The following is a 20,443-nucleotide window of genomic DNA, read 5'->3' as shown; positions in this document are numbered from 1 at the left end:
AATCAGAATTCTTTATAATCAGGAGTGTAGCTCCTGCTGATAATTTGTGGTATGGTTTTGTAGACTTTCAGACTTGGCACCTGGATTGTATTTTTTATACTTAACATATATACTTTGTTTGAAAAATCATGTATACTCTTTACAACTATTTATATATTTTTGAGAGGAAGAATTCACAGACGGCAAGGAACCCAGTGTGAGCCTTGATCTCAAGACTGTGAGATCGTGACCTGAGATGAAATCAAGAGTCAGACACTTTTAACCAACTGAACCACCCAGGCACTCCATGTATACTTGTTTACTTTATATCTTGAGCATCTTTCTGTATAAATCTCTGCTGGTTTTTATAAAGATCCCAAACTAAACATAGCTAAGACAGAACTCTTGCCTCTCCTTTTCCCTCATCTTCCCTAAATCTAGGCATCCTTACCTTGCTTAACATCCAGCTTTTCAAGCTCAAGACCAATATTTTATTTGATTCATCTTCCCTGGCCCCCTGTGCCTCCAATTTTTAACCACAGCTACATCTTGTGCCTAGGCTTTTGCGTCTGTGATGTTTCCACATTCTACCTTTGGCTCCCCATAATCCATTCTCCAAATTGTAGTCAGGATATTTTTAAAATCAAAGACATGTCTTCTGTTCAAAATTAAATGGTTTCATGTTGCTTGAAGGATAACATTTAAAATTCTAATAGGCTTTCTCATCCAACCTTCTCTTTCCCTTTCAACTCTCTCTTACTAGTTTCTACTTCATCAGCTTTTATGTTTTTGAACATGATAAGCATGTCAGGACCTTAGAGCCTTTGTATTTCACTTTTTTCTTCATCCTTGAAGCAGGCTTTTTCCCCATTAGATTCAAATCAGAAGTCTTTTCCTAAGAGAGGCCTTTGGTGATCAACTAAAGTAGTTCCACTCTTTTTTACTTTCTCTTTATCCTGTTTGGTTTCATTCATAACATATGTTATTGTCTGAAATGATCATATTTACCTATCCTTTCAATCACCACAAAAACCCCTGAGAGCAGATTCTAGTGTGCTGTCAAATAATTCTTTCACCCAGAGTTGCAAAGATATTCTCCTTTGTTTTCTCTAGAAGTTTTATCGTTTTAGGTTTTACATTTTGTCTATGCTCCTTTTTTAAAAAATTGAGATACAATTAACATAATGTGTAGGTTTGAGGTATACGTGTTGATGTGATTTCATGCATTTATATACTGCTGAATAATTATTATTGTAATATTGGTTGATGGTCTCTTCACATCACGTAGTGTGTGTGTGTGTGTGTGTGTGTGTGTGTGTAGTGAGAACCTTTAAATTCTTCTCTCTTACCAACTTTGATGTATATAATACAGCATTTTGACTATAACCATAATGCTGTGCATTAGACCTTCAGAACGCACACGTCTTCTAACTTTAGGTTTGTACCCTTTACTATGGTCTATTTTGAGTTGTTTGTATATAGTAGGAGGGATGGATCAGAATTCATTTTTTTATATTATGTATACCTGATTGCTCCAGCACCGTTTGTTGAGAAGATTGTCCTTTATCCACTGAGTATTCTTTGCATTTGTAAAAAATCAGATGCCTGTGTATATTTATATTTTTGCATTCTATGCTGTTTCAATGATCAGTCTTTTTTTAGGCCAGTACTGGCAGTTTTTCTTTTTTTTTTAAGTGTTTTTAATGTTTATTTTTTGAGGGAGACAGAGTGCGTGTGAGGGAGGGGCAGCGAGAGAGGGAGAGAAAGAATCCCAACCAGGCTACCAAGTGTCAGCACAGAACCCAACCAAGTTGGGACTTTATTGCACAAACCTGAACCTGTAAGACAACCAGGCGGCCCTACAGCAAATTTTTATATATTGATCTTGGGTGCAACTTTGGTAGACTCTCTTTTTAGTTCTAATAGCCTTTTCTAGAACCTGTTAGTTTCTACAAATACGACCAGCTCAGCAAAGTGAAGAGTTTTGTTTCATCCCTTCCATTCTGAATTCCTTTTGTTTCTTTTTCTTATTGTACTAGAACTTCTAGTACAGTGTTGGACAGAAGGAGAATTGATATTCTTGCCTTGTTCCTGATCTTTGGGAGAACAGGGGCAAACATTCAGTCTTTTGCCATTAAGTATGGTGTTGCTGTAGGTTTTTGGATTTTACTAATAGACTTAATTTTTTTGTTGGTTTTCATAGATACCCTTTATCAAGCTGAGCCCTAATTTACTTACAGTTTTTATCAGGAATAGGTATTGTTTCTGTCGGGTGCTTTTTAAAATTGAGATAATCATGTGCTTGCCTATGCTTATCTATGGTGAAATGCATTGATTGATTTTTGATTGTTAAACCAACTTTGCATTCCTGGGATAAAGATATTTAAATGATTAAAAAAAAATCTCATATTATTCCTTTAGTTCTCTTTCTGGTGCAGTTCATTCTTTCCTGTAGCTGTAGATGTTGATCTGTTGTCATTTTTTTTCTATTTGAAGGACTTTAATATTTCTTGTAGTATAGGTCTTGCTAGTGATGAGTTCTTTCAGATTTCTTGTGTCTGAGAAAGTGCCTAACCCTTTTTTTGGTCTTCAGTTTTGAAAGATATTTTTATTGAGTAGAGAATTCTAAGTTCATGAGAATTTTTTCCTTTCAATACTTTAGGCATGTGGCTGCAACATTTTCTTACTTGCATGATTTCCAACTAGGGTTCTCCTGTTTGTTTGTTTGTTTGTTTGTTTTTTAAGTATTCATTAAAGTTGTTTTTAATGTTTATTTTAAAAAATTTGTTAATGTTTATTTATTTTTGAGAGAGAGAGACAGACAACATGAGGGTGGGGAGGGGCAGAGAGAGAGAGAGAGGGAGACACAGAATCTGAAGCAGCTGTGAGCTGTCAGCACAGAGCCCAGTTCGGGGCTCGAACCCATGAACTGCAAGATCATGACTTGAGCCGAAGTTGGACGCTTAATCAGCTGAGCCACCCAGGCACCCCAATATTTATTTATTTTTGAGAGAGGGAGAGTGCCAGCAGGGAAGGTGCAGAGAGAGAGGGAGATAGTGGATCTTTTTTTTTTTTTTAATGTTTTATTTATTTCTAGGAGAGAGAGAGAGAGACAGCATGAGCAGGGGAGGGTCAGAGAGAGAGGGAGTCACAAGACTCTGAAACAGGCAGGCTCCAGGCTCCGAACCAGCAGTCAGCACAGAGCTTGACGCGGGGCTCGAACCCACGAACCGCGAGATCATGACCTAAGCGAAAGTCGGACGCTCAACCGACTAAGCCACCCAGGCGCCCCGGGAGATAGTGGATCTTAAAGGGGCTCTGCACTGATCGCACAGAGTGCAGTGTGGGGCTTGAACTCACAAACTATGAGATCATAAACAGAGCTGAAGTCAGACGCTTAATCAACTGAGCCACCCAGGCGCCCCTACTGTTGTTATTTTTGTTTGTTTCTCATGTTGCTTTTAGAATTTTCTCCTTGGGCGGCACCTGGGTGGCTCAGTCAGTTAAGAGTCTGACTCTTGATTTCTGGTCAAGTCATGATCTTATGGTTCATGGGTTCGAGCCCTGTTTTGGGCTTTGTGCTGACATCTTAGAGCCTGGAGCCTGCTTTCTCTGTCTCCTCTCTCTCTCTCTCCTTCCCCCTCTCTGTCTCCCACTGCACTTGTGCACACATATTCTGTCTCTCAAAAATAAATAAAATTTGGGGAAAAAAGATTTTCTCTTTATTGTTACTGATTTTTTTATTTTTAAAAATAAAAGATTTTATTTTATTTCTTTATTTTAAAAATAAAAGATTTTTTATTTTTAAGTAATCTGCACCCAACATGGGGCTCAAACTCACAACCCTGAAATCAAGAGCTGCACACTCTACCAGCTGAGCCAGCCAGGCTCCCCTCTTTATTGTTAGTTTTGAACAATTTGATTAAGATGTGCTTTGGTGTGGTTTTCCCATATATATGTATTTTTTAATGTTTTATTTATTTTTAGGAGAGAGAGAGAGAGAGAGAGAGGGAGTCACAGACTGAAACAGGCTCCAGGCTCTGAGCTGGAAGTCAGCACAGAGCCTGACGCGGGGCTTGAACCCACGAACCGTGAGATCATGACCCAAGTGAAAGTTGGACGCTTAACCGACTAAGCCACCCAGGCGCCCCTTCCCATATTTTTTATTCTTGGATTTGTTGGGTCTTTTGGATCTGGGTTTGTAGTTTTCATCAGCTTTGTACCATTTGATCATTATTTTTTCTGTCTCTCACCCCTCCTTAAAGTGGCTGCTATTACACAAAGATTAGGCTGCTTGAAGTCATCTTAAGGCATACCAATACTGTTTTAAGTTCTTTTTTTCCCAATGTCTTCTACTGATGACTTCAACTTCACTTTTTTTTTTTTTAAATCAAAATGCCTAAAATGCTGTTAATCCCATCCAGTGTGTTTTTCATTTCTTTTTAAAAATTTTTTTAATTTATTTAAGTTTACACCCAAGTTAGTTAGCATATAGTGCAACAATGATTTCAAGAGTAGATTCCTTAGTGCCCCTTACCCATTTAGCCCATCCCCCCTCTGCAAACCCCTCCAGTAACCCTCTGCTCTTCATATTTAAGAGTCTCATGTTTTTGTCCCTCTACCTGTTTTTATATTTTTGCTTCCCTTGCAAAATGTTATGTTACTCCTTTTTATCTTAACATCCTCATATGACTGAGGTCATATGATATTTATCTTTCTCTAATTTTGCTTAGCATAATACCCTCTAGTTCCATCCACATAGTTGCAAATGGCAAGATTTCATTCTTTTTGATCGCCAAGTAATACTCCAGTGTGTGTGTGTACACGTACATACATACACACCACATCTTCTTTATCCATTCATCTGTCATTGGGCGTTTGGGCTCTTTTCATACTTTGGCTATTGTTGATAGTGCTGCTGTAAACATTAGGGTGCATGTGCCCTTTTGAAACAGCATACCTGTATCCCTTGGATAAATACCTAATAGTGCAATTGCTGGGTTGTAGGGTAGTTCTATTTTTAATTTTTTGAGGAACCTCCATACTGTTTTTCAGAGTGGCTGCACCAGTTTGCATTCCCACCAGCAGTGCAAAAGAGATCCTCTTTCTCCACATCCTCATGTTTGTTGTTGCCTGAGTTGTTAATGTTAGCCATTCTGATGAGTGTGAGTTGGTATCTCATTGTGGTTTTAAATTTGTATTTCCCTGATGATGAGTGACTTTGAGCATCATTTCATGTGTCTGTTGGCCACTGTGTTTTTCATTTCTATAAATTTTGATTTTAAATATCGTTCAAGTCTCTATTTGTAGTCAACCTTCTTTTTTGAATATGTAGAATGCAGTTAAAATTTACAAAGACTGGTTTAACAATAGTTTAATATCCACTGGGTCACTTGGGTTGGTTTCAGTTGATTGATTCTTCTCTTTAATGTGGTTCATATTTTCCTGCTTGTTTGTGTAATTTTTATTTGCATGCGACTGTGGATTTTACTTTCTTGAGTGTTGGATTTTTTTTCTTTTTTATAAATATTCTTTAAATTTGTTTGAAACTCAGCTACTGAGGAAGAGTTTGATCCTTTTTGAATATTGCTTTAAGACTTCTTAGGCAAGACCAGATCAGTGTTTACTTTGGGTCCTTTTTTTTTTTTTTTTAACCCACTGCTGAGATGAGGTGTTTATTAATATTCTACCCAATACCCAGTGATTTAAGAGTTTTGTTGTTTTTGTTTTTGCTTTTGTTTTTGTTTTAAGTCTAGCTGGTGAGAACAGACACTATTCCCAGCCCTTTGGAAATAGCATTTCCTGTTCCTCTGATTAAGATGGCTCTTTCCTGGCGCAGCTGGGTTGCCCAGCAGGTTAAGCATCTGACTTCAGCTCAGGTTATGATCTTGTGGTTCATGACTTCAAGCCTTTCTGTTGTCAGCGTGGATAACGCATCTATTCTCGGTACTTCACTTCTCAATGTTTTTAGCTATTGATGGGGTGTGGGGGTTTTGGGGTAGAATTGACCATATTATGCCCTACTTCCACCCTAACCACTCAAAAAAAGTTTAAATAAAAACCAAAACCCTAAGGGTGATATGTGTGTACTTCATTAAGTAGAAGGAAGATAGTATTAAGAGCTAATTTGTGTATTTTTCCTGTTTGATTAATAGACTAGTTTTTAGTTAAGGCACATACAAGATTAGGATATATTAGCTCCAAAGATGAAATTCTTTGTATTTATATGTGAGTGTTCATAAAAGTATTATTTTCTTCTAATAACTTCTTTTATATACAGAGACATGTTTTGACAATTTTCACACCATTTATTGAACATTTAATCTGTAGCCATGAAATAGAATATTGCTTTTATGTATCATTGGTTTATGAGGAAATGTTCTACCTTTTGCAGAATGCAGAGAAAATAGAATGTTTCTTTTATAATAAATTATTAAATTACTGTAGTTTTGTTAGATACATACTGCTTGAAAACAGGCGTGAAATTTATAGAGGAATGATGGTAATTCTTCTATCATATTTACATTCCATATGTATAAACTGATGCCTGTCATCTCGAGCCTATTAAATTGAAGAGTATTTGTTTATTAAATAGAAAGACAATTTCCATAGATTTACTGTATTTGAACTATTCATTTCAGTATGGATTAAAATAATTCTTTTTTTTAAGTAGGCTCCACATCCAACATGAGGCTCAAACTCATGATCCTGTGATCGACTGGCATGCGCTATCAACTGAACTAGCCAGGCGCCTCTGGATTAAAACTCTTACTCTCTGTGATATAGTTAAGTGGTTATAAGCCACTAACTGTTACTGAATGCAGGACAGTTTACTTAGATTGATATTGTTGTGTATTGGTTCTTGAAATTTGACAGTATTGAACAAGTGTATGAAATTATTATTATACTATTTATTTATTTTGAGAGAGAGCAAGCACGCAGGAGGGGCAGAGAGACTGAAAGAGAGAGAATCCCAAGCAGGCTCCATACTATTAGTGCAGAGCCCAGTGTGAGGCTTGAACTCCTGAATCGTGAGATCATGACCTGAGCCAAAACTGAGTGGGGTGACTAACCAACTGAGCCAGCCAGGTGTCCTGAAATTATTAGATATGAGTTATTGAAGATTGGTTTCATTTCTCAGTGTTTTTATTTTTCAGAATTTCTGGGAACATTAGAATTTACTGAGAGTTTCTTAAAATAAGCTAGCTAATAAATTCTAAAATTTTCCTCACTTTTCATCCTTATGTGTGTCTTAAAGGTTTGAAGGGGTGTGGCAGGAGGTTTTGGACTCGATGAGTTTCCACCGAAATGTCGGAGAAGTCAGGCCAGAGCACAAAAGCAAAGGATGGGAAAAAGTATGCAACACTCAGTTTATTTAATACTTACAAGGGTAAATCTTTAGAAACTCAAAAAACCACAGGTGAGTAAAATTAAGTGGTATATTTTTATGATTTTCATGGTTTTATTTTATTACTGTGATGGTACTCTGTTGTTATTCCTATTAGGAGCCAGGACAAATCCATGTTTATGCAACCTTCTGTATATTGGGCTTTTTGTGTATGTGCCCATATTTCGGGGGATAAGTTAAATAATCTTACAGTTGAAAATTTATAAATGTTTTAAAATAATGTTTATTATTTTCTTGTTTGTTGTCAGTAGACAATAAGTAGAATTGTGTGGTTCCAAAGGAGAAACTTGTTCAGTGAGATTGGTAGGCATAGAATTAGTGGTTATTTACCACCGCTTTTTAGTTATGAAATAAAGTCCTCAGGTGTTTTGTTTGTTTCTTGATACCTTGAACCCAGTATTTGCAGTGAAAGGTGAAAACTGGACCATGTATGGTACATTAATAGTATTCATTATGAACGCGAAGTTAGCATATTAATTCTAAATATGTGCTCAATTTTGGGTTTAAAATACATTCCCCGAAAAGATTACAAAGCCCGTTTTCACCATGTTTTCCTTTTCATAGTATATAGGGTTGTTAGAATGTTTAATCTTCTTTTCAGTGACTTGATAGTTTAATATAATTTCTACAGTGAACTATGTTCCTGGTGTGTGGCTTAGCTTTAAAATTCTTAAAAGTCAGTCAGAGAAAGACTGATAGCATATGATTTCACTTATATGTGGAATTTGAGGAACTTAACAGATGATCATAGGGAAGGGGAAGGAAAAATAAGATAATAAACAGAGAGGCAAACCATAAGAGACTCCTTAAAGGTTCTGTTTTGTTTTTAAAGTTTATTTATTCATTTTGAGAGAGACAGAGTGCAAGTGGGAGAGGGGCAGGCGGTGGGAGGGTAGGGCACTACAGAGGATTCAAAGCAGGCTCTGGTCTGAGAGCAGATAGTCCGATGCAGGGCTTGAACTCAAAAACTGCAAGATCATGACCTGAGCCGAAGGAAGATGCTATGCTTAACCGAATGAGCCACCCAGGCACCCCCAAACCATAAGTGACTCAAATACAGAGAATTAACTCAGGATTGATGAGGGTGGGGAAAATGGGTGATGGGCATTGAGGGCACTTTTGGGATGAGCACTGGGTGGTATATATAAGGGATGAACCATTGGATTCTACTCCTGAAGCCAAGACTACATGGTATGTTAACTAACTTGAGAATGAATGAACGAATGAGTGAGTGAGTGAATGAATAAAATTCTTATTTTAACAATTAGGAAATAATAGTTCAAGATTCCATTAATTTGTATTGTTTTCAATACAGTTTTAAGAATAAACTGAGCAATTAAATAGATGTTGTAAGAAAGTTGATGTTATTGCTCTTTAGTTGCAGCTCGACATGGATTACAGAGTCTTGGAAAAGTTGGTATTTCACGGCGTATGCCTCCACCTGCTAACCTCCCAAGTCTCAAAGCAGAAAACAAAGGCAATGACCCTAATGTGAACATTGTACCTAAAGATGGCACAGGATGGGCATCAAAACAAGAGCAGCATGAAGAAGAAAAGTGAGTCAAAGTCAACTAAAAAATGAAACTATTCCCCTTTCTTTAGGGAACTTCTTTTCTTCTTTTAAAGATTTTATTTCTGAGTGATCTCCACACCTAATGTGGGTCTCAGACCCACAAACCCTGAGATCAAGAGTCGGATGCTCCACCAACTCAGCCAGCCAGGCACCCTGTAGAGAGCTTCTATTTGAGTTTGTTCTATGAACTAGACATTGTACTACATGTATTAGATATCTCATGCCATCCAAAGTCAATTTTACATTGTCCACTCGTGATGAATTTGTTTTTTAAAGAAAGTTTTAATTCATTTTTTAAAGTTTATTTATTTTGAGAGCAAGAGAGAGAGTGTGTGTGCACAAGTGAGGGAGGGGCAGAGAAAGCGGGGGAGAGAGAATCCCAAGCAGGCTTTGAGCTGTCAGTCCAGAGCCTGATGCAGGGCTCTATCACAATGAGATCATGACCTGAGCCGAGATCAAGAATATGATGCTTAACCAACTGAGCCACCCAGCCTCCCGTGATGAATTTGTTTTTGTGCGAAAGTTTAGTGGCAGTATTTACATTGTCAATGTAGAACAGATGACAGAATTGCTAATCACAACTTTTCTTATGTACCATATCAGACTCCCTCAAACCCCCACCATATCTGGCATTCTCTTTCTAATATAATTAGGAGTTGATTCTGTTAAATAATTTCCATGATGCTAAGAATTCTGTTTGCCTGGTTCACTGAAACTATATCTGATGCACATTTTTAAGTGCTCAAGTAATGTTATTTGAATGGATAAAGAATTATCAAGAAGGCTATGAGCTTATTCATTCAATACATATTTAGCATTTAGTGTTTCAGGGATTATGCAGGGCTCTTAAGTTTGTTGAATGACCAGGTGAAGTAGTGGTAATCTAGAAAAATAATACAAGCAATTGGGTACTTGGTGCCTTTGGTCTGTATCCATTATCAAATTTTTGTGCTCCTCTTTGGGGAATTTGATATAGTAAATTTGACTTTACTTGGATAAAATTCGTCAAAGACATTGTTCTCTGTTTCTTAGTTGTAGAATTATTTTGTAGTAGCAAGTCAGTTATAGGCCTGAGTATGCCAGAAATATATTGCATCTCTTATGTTTCTTAACTGCTATCTTTTTTATTTTAAGCATTAACTCATTATAAAGATTGAATAAAACTGTAGATTCTTTAAAAATACCTTTTACTCAAGGGGATATATCAGGCAGATTGCTGCTACCTCTCAATAACAGTAATAAGTACAGAGGTGAACCTTTTGGCTGCCAGATGGAGAGTTTGCTTAGACTTAGCCTTGGCCAAGTCCACCAGTCCAGACAGTATGTATGCCTCTACTGTTATTTTTAATTATATATAAATGTATACTTTTTCAAAACAGGCTTTTGGTATCTATGCTCAATAATGAGTGTTTCCTTTTTTTACAAAATGAAAAGCAATTCAGCTACCTTCTTCTTGGGTTATTAAAGGATAGAAATGGAAGGGGATGAAAATAGCTATACTTTATTTAAAGGAATGTTGCAGAGGAAGAGCATTTGTGGGAAATGCATCTATGAGTAAATATGTAGCCAAAATAATCTGTACGTAAAATTATCTTAAATACAGTATTTATTTTATTTGAACATATAGTGTCTAAAATAATGGATTCATGTTTTTTTTTAAGAACACCAGAAGTTCCACCAGCACAGCCAAAACCTGGGGTTGCAGCTCCCCCAGAAGTAGCACCTGCTCCCAAATCTTGGGCCAGTAACAAGCAAGGTGGGCAAGGAGACGGTAAGTGGACATTAGCTGGGGAAACTGGCTAGGCTTGATAGTTACTGAGCAGCCATGCAGAAGATAAGGGTTAGATTATTATGTTTTGGCAGGGGCGGAGAACATTGTTGAAGGATATACTCCAGACCTAAAAAGCGTCTGTTTTTCAATTCTTGGGGTGCCAAGTTTCGGTGCCAAAACCCATATTTGAGCCAATGATAGGAATTTAAAAGGCAGTCTTTAAGATACCGTCTGTTCCACATTGTTTTATCTTTACCCTACTACCTTTCAGCTTGTTAGGCATCAAAGGACCCAGAGATTGTGTAGATTGCTATAAACCATATTCATCACCATGTGTGCCCCATACCTCTTCTATCTCAAACCTGCTGCTCCTGATTCCATGGTAGAGAAGAGATAGTATCATCCATAAAGCACAGTAGCAGTAATACCCTCCCCCCTTTTTAAGGAATGATGGACTCCCCACCAAAATGTAAGTTTCCCACTTGCACAACAGGAAACATCTATAAAACATTGTATGGGAAAGCCAGGCCCTCAGACTAACACAACTAGATTTTTTAATTTATAGAAGTGTATAAATATGCATGCAGGCAGGCAGGTAGATGGATGGGTGAAGGGGTGATGAGGAAGGTTGTAACCAGTATATCAGTTGTAAATTCAGTGAAGGCATTTTAGCCTCACAGTGAATACTTGCGGTGTTTATTTATATATTCTATTTCAGTAGTATTTGAACTGATTCTTAGAGTTATTAGCCAAGGAATTTGACTTTTTGACAATGTAAGGAGTCCTGATGAAAGAGAAACAAGAGTGACACTCCCCTCACTCACCTCATCGTCTTTAATGAGTGAGTCCTGAACAGTGTCTGGCAGGATCTTTTCTTAGGTTTTTATCTCCTCGTGGCTGTTCATTAACTTTCCAGGAGGTTCTAATTCTAAATAAAATTTAATGTTTCATGGATATAAACAATCATCACTGAAAAATGGAATAATTTATCAGAGAAATGCAGAGACCTCTATCCTGGGAGGGTTTTTTCATTATTTTGAGTATGAGTTTCATTTAATGTTTTAAAAAAATCTGTAGGAATCCAGGTGAATAGTCATTTTCAGCAAGAGTTTCCCAGCCTGCAGGCAGCTGGGGACCAGGAAAAAAAAGAAAAAGAAGCGAATGAGGACAACTATGGACCTGGGCCCAGTTTACGTCCCCCAAGTAAGAATACTTGCTATTTAATAAAAATGGTGAATGAGATTATATTTGTGTTTTATTTTATGATCTAATCTCCTGTCTAATATTATTGTTATGTGTGACTTGGCTGTTTTGAAAGACAGTAACTGCTGTCTTCCGGTGTGGTTTTCACATGCACAGCATTGGTAGAACTTAAGAACTTAAGTCTAGAAATACACATCTTGGGCCTCACACCCAACCCACTAAATAAAAAATCTTCATTTTAACAAGATGCCTGGGTGAGTTCTTTGCACATTAATAATGGTCATTTTTACAATAGTAAAAATTGTGAGCCAACCTCCCCAATATGCAAATATTTATCTGTAAATTATATCCTTTATTTGCTTACTCTGGTTAACATTCAAGGATCCCTTGCTTTCTGAACTCAAACCAGAGAACCAAATAAATTAGGATAGTGGGAGATAGTTGTATTCTGTACATTATAAAGCAAAAACTAAAAATAGGTATATAAAGTCCTTGAGATTTTTAAATGAATTGTATTAGTTTCTTGTCATTGCCAAATAGCTCAATTAATCCTGTATACATGGGAAGGTTTCTCTTTTCAGTGATTGTTATAAATCTGTGTTTCTGATAACCTGATACAGTTCATATTTCTTAACAGCTTATTTTGTGTCTGGTCTGGGTAAATCATTTTTATTTTTAATTGCTGTTATGTAATTGATGCATTTATATTAGAAATAGATGTGTTTGTGTTACTCTTTTCTTGTTCAGTCAATTTTCACCAGTTATCTGTTGCTAAATAGTCTGGCAGCTTGAAACAAGAGACTGAACTGGACTTACTTCACATAGAATGTGAAGGCCAGGAATCTGGGAGCTGCTTAGCTAGGAGTTCTAGCTCAGGGCCTGTCTCAGGAAAGTTGTAGTGAAGCTGTCATCTAATGTTGACTTGATGGAGCTACTGGCCCAGGCTCTCTTTTCTATGTGGGATGCTCACAGCAATGCTTCCCCGGATAAAGTAAAGACAGATGTGACTGTTACCACCCAGGATGGAAGCCCAGTTTTTTATAACTTAATCTCATGAGAGACACATCATTACCTTTGCTTTATTCTGTAAGTGACACAGACCAGTCCTAGTTCATTGTCAGAGGGGCCTATACAGGGTGTGAATAGCAGGAGATAAAAATGCATTTTGGGCATCTTGGAGGCTAACTACCAAATACTGTAGTCACTCAGTTTGCTCCTTGGGTACATGTAACTAGCCATAGTAGACCCAAAACAAATTTGAGTGTCACTGTAGCTATAGAACTCCCACCCTTCTTTCTTCAGGACAGGATCCAACAGTGACTTTAATCTCTATATGACATATCCGTGAAGCTTGATAGAGAAGTTCTAATATTTTCTTCCCCATCCCCAGTATTGCTTTTGATGGCACCCTCTGAGGTACATTTGCTCTGCTTTGCAAGCAACTGTTCTTGATTACCTAAACACCTGGAAAGCAGTAGGGCCTAGACTCGATTTTCACTGCTCCTTTAGTGTGTGTTACTTTATTCAATTTAGAAATGTGCCTATTTTGATTTCATGGTGTTCCCATTTTTAGTTTTTTTTTTAATTCCCTTTTTTTTTTTCTTTTAACTTTGGCCTTGAATTCTAAGGTGGTGTTTGTTTCTTCTAATGTCTTTTCTCTCTCCATGCCAGATGTTGCTTGTTGGAGAGATGGTGGGAAGTCTGCTGGCTCACCTTTAACATCTGACCAAGATGAAAAGCCCTCTGGCCAGGATGAAAGCACAGCTGGAACATCAGAACAAAGTGACATCCTCAAAGTGGTGGAAAAGAGGATAGCTTGTGGTCCTCCACAGGCTAAACTGAATGGACAGCAGCCTGCTCTGGCTTCCCAGTACAGAGCTATGATGCCTCCTTATGTAAGTATTGTTGAAGAAGCAAGACGTTAAATAAGGTCTGGGTTCCAAGGAGAGAACTGAAGTGGGGAAAATTTTGGTCTTTATTTGCATTAACATCTAACTAGAATTTAGCATTTTCTTGATTAGGAATGCAGGAAGCAAATCACAGAAGTATCAGGAGTACCCTAGTTTTTATCATTTATAGGGATCATAGGTATTTTCATATCACATATTGTTTTGGATATAGCAAAATAATTATACTTAGCAATACTTTAGAGTAGTTAGTAGGGGCACCTGGGTGGCTCAGTCAGTTAAGCATCTGGCTTCGTTCAGGACATGATCTCATGGTTAGTGAGATTGGTCCCCGCATCTAGCTCTGCCGTGACTATGTGGAACGTGTTTGGGATTCTCTTTCTCCCTCATTCGCTGCCCCTTTCCCTCTCCACTCAAAGTAAAGAAATAAACTTAAAAAAAAAAAAAAGTTATAAGACCCATGGGTAGACTGACCTGTTATTTAATGAAGCACATACATTACCATATGTCAAATTTGTTTTTTTAAACATTGTAGTAACAAAATTTTAGCATAATTGTTATCTTTCCTAGTGCTCTGTGTTTTTATTTATTTATTTAGTAGTGCTCTGTATTTTAGATAATACTTTTTTTTTTAATAGTTTATTTTTTTGAGAGAGAGAGAGACAGAGCATGAGTGGGTGAGGGGCAGAGAGAGAGAGGGAGACACAGAATCCGAAACAGGCTCCAGGCTCTGAGCTGTCAGCACAGAGCCTGATGCGGGGCTCGAACCCACGAACCGTGAGATTCTGACCTTAGCCAAAGTCGGACGCTTAACCGACTGAGCCACCCAGGCACCCCTGTAGATAATACTTTTAAACCATTTCTCTGACAAGAGGTTCATAGGATTTATTAGACTGCCTAAGGAGTTTGTTCTAAGTTTTTATATAAACATACCTTTATATTTTTAGCTTTTTATTGTACAATGTTTTGAACATACATAAAAACGAAAATAATAGTACAGTGAACCTCTCCCTTATTCTATACCTACTGTCCATCTTCAGTATTTATCACCTTGTGGTCAATCTTGTTTTTACCTGTTTCCCACCACCTCAGATTACTGAAGCAGATCCTAGATACTTCATTTCATGTATATGTATTTTAGGTTGGATTTTAAATTTTTTTTTTTTTTTAATTTTTAATTTATTTCTGAGAGAGAGAGACTGCATGAGCAGGGGAGGGTCAGAGAGAGAGGGAGACACAGAATCTGAATCAGGCTCCAGGCTCTGAGCTAGCCGTCAGCACAGAGCCCGACGCAGGCCTCAAACCCATGAACTGTGAGATCATGACCTGAGCTGAAGTCGGACGCTTAACCAGCTGAGCCACCCAAGCACCCCCTAGGTTGGATTTTAAAACATAAAGACCCAGAGAAAAATCCGCAACACATTATCACACCTAAAAAGAAAGTTTTTTATCGAATCAGTGTTCTAATTTCCTTGATTATCTTATAATTATGATCTAGATGAGATCTGTTCTTTGGAATTGGTTGATATTTTTGTTAGGAATCTTGTTATCTTTGGTTACTTCTTATTCTCCATCTCTGTCAAAAATAAACATTAAAGCAAAACATTTCTATATATTGAGAATTTAAGGTTGTTTATACAGTTTTGTGGCAGATTCCCCAAAATTAAACATATAATACCACATGAAATTATTATCTGTGCCTGACAAATTAGCAGAAGAGAGATCTAATAAAACTTTATGTATGAACATTTGCCTCCAGCAGTGTTTTTGCTGACTTCAGTACAAGATGATGTAAGAAAATTCTCTAGAGTGTTCCCTAGACAAAAAGCTTCCCATCTGAGCTTTAGCTGCTGTGCTTAATTTAATTAACTTTGCTCTAACCCGACTTAGACGTTTCTTCTTTAGATAGCATGATCTAAATAGCCTTTCCTCAATCACAAAGTTATTTCACCTAACATTTATTTTTAAAGAAAAGCTAATCTATTTCAGGATATAAATCATGTATTAATGTAATATAGTGTATCTGCCTGCCTCTCTCTTTATGTCTCTTTCTTTTTCTCTTCTTTCTTATAAATATTTTGACCTGGTTATAAGCACCTCTTGACATCATCTCTTCCCTTCCAAATCATAGGATAAATCCCTTATGATGTGTCTTCATAATCTAGCTTATAACTTTTCCTAAACTTAGCTTTCATATCCAAGTTCCCATAGAAAGCATCATCTTTGGGCCTCAGTTGGAGATAACTATCTATATAGTAACTTGAATCAGAATCCACCTATGTCCTACCCATAGAAATTCTCTCAAGGAGCTCCCTACCTGCCTCCTCCCTCACTCTCTTGGGTTGTGGACCATACTTTTATCTGGACTGAGTTTCTCTTTACCAGTAAATCTGCCTTGAATTTATCTACTCCACATTACTGTGAAATATTTCCTTTGAAATATTTCAACTTGGTTAAAGCTTTGCAGTTCTCTGGGGTGCATGCATGTTTTCTTTTTAGGTTTTTCATGTCAATCTATTTAATTGTTTATGTAATTTTGCTAATAGAATAACAAGTTCTTCGTAGGATGTGTCCTAGTTATTACCTTTATTTGCAAAGTCTTGGTGGAAGTAGCAGTCTTACAAATGGCTTGTGGAAGGTGAATGGTAATATATATACCAGCTGATAACAAACTCATTATTCATAGTATAGTTTATTTTAACCTTTCTTTCTATAAATTATTATCTCTGGTTTAGGTAAAGTGATCTCTTTTTTATATATACATGTCACTTGGTTATAAAATTTATCAATTTTGTTTTCTTCATTCAGATGTTTCAGCAGTATCCACGGATGGCATATCCTCCTCTTCATGGGCCTATGAGGTTTCCACCTTCTTTATCTGAAACAAACAAGTAAGACTATTAAATGATTAGAGTTGCCAGCACACATATGCTCGTTAAGATTTTCTGGAGTTTGAGTAGGTTGTGATGATTGATTCATTATTTTGATCTCAGAGTACAATTTCCAGGAACAAATAATTGACTCACTTTTATAAGTGAGTCATCTTTTTTTTTTTTTTTTTTTGGGCTAAATGTAAGATGAGCATTTTCCTTAATGATTTTTCTTAAAATTCTTTATTTTGATATTAGTATGAGTCTTAGCCATATTATTCTTTAAGATGTTTGTTTTATTTAAGATTAAAAAACCCCCACTTTCTTCTATTAAATACTTGGAAAAGAATGATATCAAATATTTTCCTAAATTTTTAACTAATATTAAAATTTCTTCAAACACATGCCAAGTGCAAAATACTTTGTATATCATGGAATAGAAAATATTAATGTTGAATTGAAATGAACCTAAATTCCAATCTTTTCATATTTACCTAATTTAAAATCATTAAAACTTTGTATCCCTTCCCCTCATCACCTTTTGTTCATTAGAGGCCTTCGAGGAAGGGGCCCACCTCCTTCATGGGCCTCTGAGCCTGAACGGCCCTCCATCCTTAGTGCATCAGAACTAAAGGAGCTTGATAAATTTGATAACCTAGATGCTGAAGCTGATGAAGGTTGGGCAGGTAAGAGGCCAAATAAATTAAGCATTTTTAGTTTTTAGATGTTTTTAAACAGTCAGTCTGAGTTTTCTTTAATTTAATAGGTGCTCAGATGGAAGTAGATTATACAGAACAGCTGAATTTCAGCGATGACGACGAGCAAGGAAGTAGTAGTCCTAAAGAAAACAGCAGGTAAGCTGTTATACCTTCCTCAGGTAACAGTATGAATTCATTGATATAACATCCATTTAAGCAGAGAGGCTTCATTAATAGGCATTTGTTCTTTTTGTGTAAATTTCCTACATTCTACTCCAAGAACATGCTGAGTGGGAAGGTGAATAACAAGCCAATTTTTTTTATTTTAAAGCATGGCTAATGAAGAAATTAAAGTTTGATTGTTTCTTGTTTCTAGATAAAATACATATTTACAAAAAAAGAAGACATTTAGCTTCTGGCCTCCTAATCAGAGATATTTTGAAAGACAGTATCACGGACCATTTCCAACTTGTTACTTGCTAGTACTGATTCATATTTCCAAAATTGGAGAAAAATAAGTTGGGTTACTATAGCTGTTTTAACCAAGTCTTTGATTTTTTTTTTTTTTTCTAAACTTCACACAGCATTTAAGTTTAGACAATGCAAGTTTTTAATCTCTTCTCTAACATAGGAACATCACAGTTAAAAAATATATGGGTTATTAACATAAAAATCAGATTCTTAAAATATAAGGAGCTTGCATGCACATGTTGGTATAGTTTTGTTTTTTGTTTTTGTTAGCCATGGCATTATAATACACTGATGTTTCATGATAGTTGTGAGCTACCTGGGACTTGTGATTTTAGAAAATACCATAGTCTGACTTCCCTCTTTCATTAAATCAGAATACATTAGAATACGGTATTAATTGTATTATATGGTTACATTTATTTATTTTTTACTGTTTTAAAAATGTTTACTTTCGAGGGACACAGAGAGAGATACATAGAGACACAGAATTCAAACTAGGCTTTAGGCTGTTTCAACACAGAGCCTGACATGAGGCTCTAGCTCACGAAATGTGAGATCATGACCTGAGCTGAAGTCAGACGCTTAACTGACTGAGCCACCCAGGTGCCCCTGTTCAGTTGCATTTAGATGAGACTTTTTGGGTGGGAGTGATAGAAAATGGTGGGAGTATAATTCCTTTGCCAGATTGTATCTCAAGTTGTATGTCCATATTGATAGCTACTCTACTGCACTTTATACCTTGTGGAGATAAACTGGCCAAACCCAGTTCCCAACACATTATGGATATATGGTATATATTTACTGATTGAATGAGTTAGCACCACCAGGTCACAATACGATCTCATTCTTTGATATACTCCCCCTGTCCCACATTAAAACCATAGGAAACAGTCTTTTTTATATAGACAAAATGCTTTTACTTATGGTATAGTCTGTCCACTTACTTTTCATTTCACCTGGATTTTGATTTCTCAGTGAGGATCAAGGTTCAAAAGCCTCTGAAAACACTGAAAACCGAAAAGAAGGAGATGAAGCTTGCAACACTAAATCATCTTCTCAGATACCTGCTCAGCCGTCAGTATCAAAAGGTCCTTATGGGAAGGGACCGTCCTTTAATCAGGTTTGTTGGACTCAGGGTCCTCGCCACTGCATATATTCTGGTTGAGTTACTCTTGTAATCATGAAGTTGGAAGAAGAATTAGGAAAATGAAACTGTATTTTGTCTTGAAGAGTTTAGATCTAAACCATAAATATTTTTTTTTTGCATATTAGCAGGGAATGGTCAATACAGTAGCTAAAATTATCAAGTAGAAACTAAAGTTTCACTTTTTTTCCTTACAACAGTTTGGCCCTATCAAAGTGGAAGCAAAAACTGTTTTTCCAAACTAACAATGCTAAATGCTCTATGCTTTACTGAATACTTTGTAAATCCTAGTCACTATTCATGTGAAATGGGATATAACACATAAGGAGTAGAGAATTCTATTTAGTGTGAACCATTTTGAAGAACGTTGTTAAAGAAAAGAAATACGTGGGTAAACAGTTACACACTAGATCCTACTTTAAGATGTAGCAAAAACTGCAGTGTAAGCTGGGAATATGAAAGGGCTGTCAACCAGAGAGTCACTTAACTCATAGTATACTCAGCATGTATTTGTTGAATTCATACACAACCTATGGAGGAACTGGTTTCTTCAAGGAGGTAGAAGTAGGTAATTAACAGACTCTAAAACAAAAAGAAAAGACGTCAGATGTCAGTTGCAGAACATTGTGATAAGTAGTGTGACAGTGTACAAAATGAGTTCTTACTGAATTCTCTGGAAAAGATTTTGCAGAAGACTTGGTACTTGAAGTGGCACTTACCCAGTAAACAAAGGGAAGAGAGACATTTCAGGCAATGGGGACAAGAGCAGAGAAGCATGAGAAAGCTTGGCACATTCTAGAAGTCCACAGTAGTTTGTGATAGGAGAGGAGTACAAGAGCTGTGTAACAGTTGTTAAGTGTATGCTATACAAGGAAATTTGAATTTTATTCCTTTTAAAAAAATTAATTAAAATTTTAATTTACATCCAAGTTAGTATAGTGCAACAATGATTTCAGGAGTAGATTCCAGTAATTGATCCCCCATGTATAACACCCTGTGATCATCCTAACAGGTGTTACACACCTAACAGGTGTCTTCTTTAATGCCCCTTCCCCACTTATCCCATCCCCGGTGAATTTTATTCTTAGCCATTGAGGACTAAATTTGTGAAATCTGAAAAAATATTTTTCAAGTTTTTGTTTTATTTCTTATATATGTTTTATGTGATTTTTTAACTTACTGGCTTAACATGGGCAGTGATAATTGAAAGAATAGAGGAATATCATATACCATATCTTGATGTCTTTATCTTTTGTGTGTGTTTGTGACACTGAGGTATATATTAGCAAATGAATAGTCTGTGTATCATAGTTAGTTCCAATATGCTTTAGATGTTTCTTTTCTTTAGGTACATCACATACATTTAGTTTGCCATTAGAAAAAAAATTCAGAAAAAGAATAGGGCTAACATAGAGTTTT

The 20,443-nt window shown here is 36.5% G+C and overlaps 1 protein-coding gene across 4 annotated transcripts in view; it reads left to right on the top strand.

Annotated features, from left to right (window-relative positions):
• PRRC2C (proline rich coiled-coil 2C) overlaps positions 1-20,443 on the top strand; it is a 95,741-nt gene that overhangs the window by 19,271 nt on the left and 56,027 nt on the right. For 2 of the 4 annotated variants that reach the window (XM_039224033.1, XM_039224031.1), the window contains exons 2-10: positions 7,238-7,399; positions 8,772-8,943; positions 10,622-10,731; positions 11,809-11,934; positions 13,606-13,829; positions 16,650-16,732; positions 17,264-17,397; positions 17,478-17,565; positions 18,856-19,000. In XM_039224033.1, the coding sequence (XP_039079964.1) occupies positions 7,288-7,399; positions 8,772-8,943; positions 10,622-10,731; positions 11,809-11,934; positions 13,606-13,829; positions 16,650-16,732; positions 17,264-17,397; positions 17,478-17,565; positions 18,856-19,000 (1,194 nt within the window). In that variant the 5' untranslated portion in view covers positions 7,238-7,287. Of the gene's footprint in view, positions 1-7,237; positions 7,400-8,765; positions 8,944-10,621; positions 10,732-11,808; positions 11,935-13,605; positions 13,830-16,649; positions 16,733-17,263; positions 17,398-17,477; positions 17,566-18,855; positions 19,001-20,443 lie in introns of all 4 variants that reach the window. The other 2 variants (XM_039224032.1, XM_039224030.1) reach the window with 1 other exon arrangement.

This window comes from Hyaena hyaena, unplaced genomic scaffold (assembly GCF_003009895.1).
Source record: "Hyaena hyaena isolate Hyena2069 unplaced genomic scaffold, ASM300989v1 scaffold_1537, whole genome shotgun sequence".
NCBI classification, from domain to species: domain Eukaryota; kingdom Metazoa; phylum Chordata; class Mammalia; order Carnivora; family Hyaenidae; genus Hyaena; species Hyaena hyaena.
The sequence above is the reverse complement of the archived record's forward strand: the minus strand, read 5'-3'. Positions and strand labels throughout refer to the sequence as shown.